The sequence below is a fragment of the Poecilia formosa genome, unplaced genomic scaffold (genome assembly GCF_000485575.1).
Source record: "Poecilia formosa unplaced genomic scaffold, Poecilia_formosa-5.1.2 Scaffold1358, whole genome shotgun sequence".
NCBI lineage: Eukaryota > Metazoa > Chordata > Actinopteri > Cyprinodontiformes > Poeciliidae > Poecilia > Poecilia formosa.
The window spans coordinates 4,605-6,453 of record NW_006801297.1 but is presented as its reverse complement, the minus strand read 5'-3'; the positions used below and the strand labels follow the sequence as shown (position 1 = coordinate 6,453).

General features: G+C 36.7%; 1 protein-coding gene across 1 annotated transcript; it reads left to right on the top strand.

The window, feature by feature from the left end:
- Positions 1-3: 3 nt before the first annotated feature.
- On the top strand, positions 4-1,393 carry LOC103132821 (C-type mannose receptor 2-like). The gene is made up of 2 exons (XM_016667600.1): positions 4-313; positions 1,006-1,393. Exons 1-2 carry the CDS (start codon positions 4-6, stop codon positions 1,350-1,352), a joined length of 657 nt encoding a protein of 218 aa, XP_016523086.1. The 3' UTR covers positions 1,353-1,393.
- Positions 1,394-1,849: the final 456 nt, after the last annotated feature.

The following is a 1,849-nucleotide window of genomic DNA, read 5'->3' as shown; positions in this document are numbered from 1 at the left end:
GAGATGAAGTCCTGGCAGGAAGCTCAGAGTTACTGCAGAGAGAAACACAAAGACCTGATCAGTGGAACGAAGCAGCTACAGGATGAAGAAGTGATGAAATTGATGAACTCTACAAGTGATTCCTCATACATTGGTCTGTTCAGAGACACCTGGAGGTGGTCAGATGGAAGCAGTTTCTCTTTCAGACACTGGAATAAAAACTTTAACGATCAGATAATCAACAGTGGTCAATGTGCCATGACTAAGTTTGATGGTGAAGGCAGATGGACGAATGTGAGCTGTGATAATAAAAAACCCTTCATCTGTTATGATGGTGAGTTGTTAGTTCAAATATAAGTTTATTTAAAAATTATTACAGTGAATAGTTTTCTCATTCATGTTTTAAGTTTTAATTCTTGCATGTCACAGATAATGTCATTGCATCAAACAAAATCATCAACATTTGATCAGTATTAGAGGCACATAGTACATTCACATTTACTTTAATAAGTTTTTTGGGGAGAAAAGGACCTTTAGTAGTAGTTGTAAACCCTAATTGGACACTGGAAGTACTTTACCTATTTGTAACATATTGTTTATGTATTTCTTACAGTTGAAGTATTAGTTTGTATGTTGAGGAAAATTGATTTAGAAATGTGTTGTTTCTAATTTATTTTATACATTGGGATTATTTCAATTATTTTCAAAATATGACAATTTGCACACACCTTTATATTTTTGCTAGTATCATGACATCATCTAGAAATTATAAATCAGTTCTTATGATCAGTTACTCAGTACTAAACTATATTTTTTATCACATTTTTACTCTTGAGTCATTTCTTAGACTACTACTTTTCATTTTACTTGACAATAATTCATTTGAAGTAGTGCTGCTCCTACTGGAGGACATTTTTGATTTACTCTATCAACTCTGGTTTAGGACCAAAGACATAACTGTTGTTCTTGTTAAATTAGTTTTTTACCATGACTGTGTAATGTTTGTGTTGATCAATTCTGTGACAGATAAATTGATCCTGATCAAAGAGGCGATGAACTGGGAGGACGCCTTGTACTACTGCAGAGGTCACCACCATGACCTGGTCACCATCACCAACATGGATGATCAGAGATGGATCCAGGAGAAAGTCAAGAACGCATCGACTGGTTATGTCTGGATGGGTCTGCGTTACACCTGCACTCTGGATTTCTGGTTCTGGGTCAGTGATGAGGTGGTCAGATATAAGAACTGGGCTTTAGATGGACAGATGGACGACTGTGACATGTCTGGAGCCATGGAGACGGGAGGAGAACATCAGTGGTTCAAGAAAGATGATGATGTAAAATTGAATTTCATCTGTTCTAAGAATTAAATCTGAAACTGTCCTCTGTGAGAAACAATTTCCTCTGTTTTCATCGTTGCAAGTTTATTTCACTCTCTCTATCAAAAGCATCTGCTGGGCTTTAAAAGGAGCTTTGATGGTATTAAATCAGAAATGTGGCATTTGGACTAAACAAGGAAAAGAGATTCCTTTCAAATCAGACATGCTAGGATACAGAGAGTTTGTTCAGAGAACATGAAGGTTTCTTTTGTCTATTTTCTTCATTTTGTCATGATTTTTAGTGTTTTCCTCCATCACAGTTGCTGGTCTTCCCCCAGTGGGTGTGGCCTGTTCTGATTGGTTTTCTCCACATGAATCAGGAAGTTAAGCCTCTTCATCTCATCACTGGAGAAGCTTCATCAGTTAAACAACAAAATATTGCTCCAGTGTTTATTTCCTAGTCCTGACAGTGAAATATCTCCATACCTTTACACCCTGATGGAGTTTTATGTTATGTGTTTTTATTTGCATGTGCAGTCAGAGGGAAG

Coding starts and splice junctions, on each gene's coding strand:
- LOC103132821 (XM_016667600.1), top strand. CDS start 4: ATGAAGTCCTGGCAGGAAGCTCAGAGTTACTGCAGAGAGAAACACAAA. Junction 314..1,005: donor ACCCTTCATCTGTTATGATG/GTGAGTTGTTAG, acceptor ATTCTGTGACAG/ATAAATTGATCCTGATCAAA.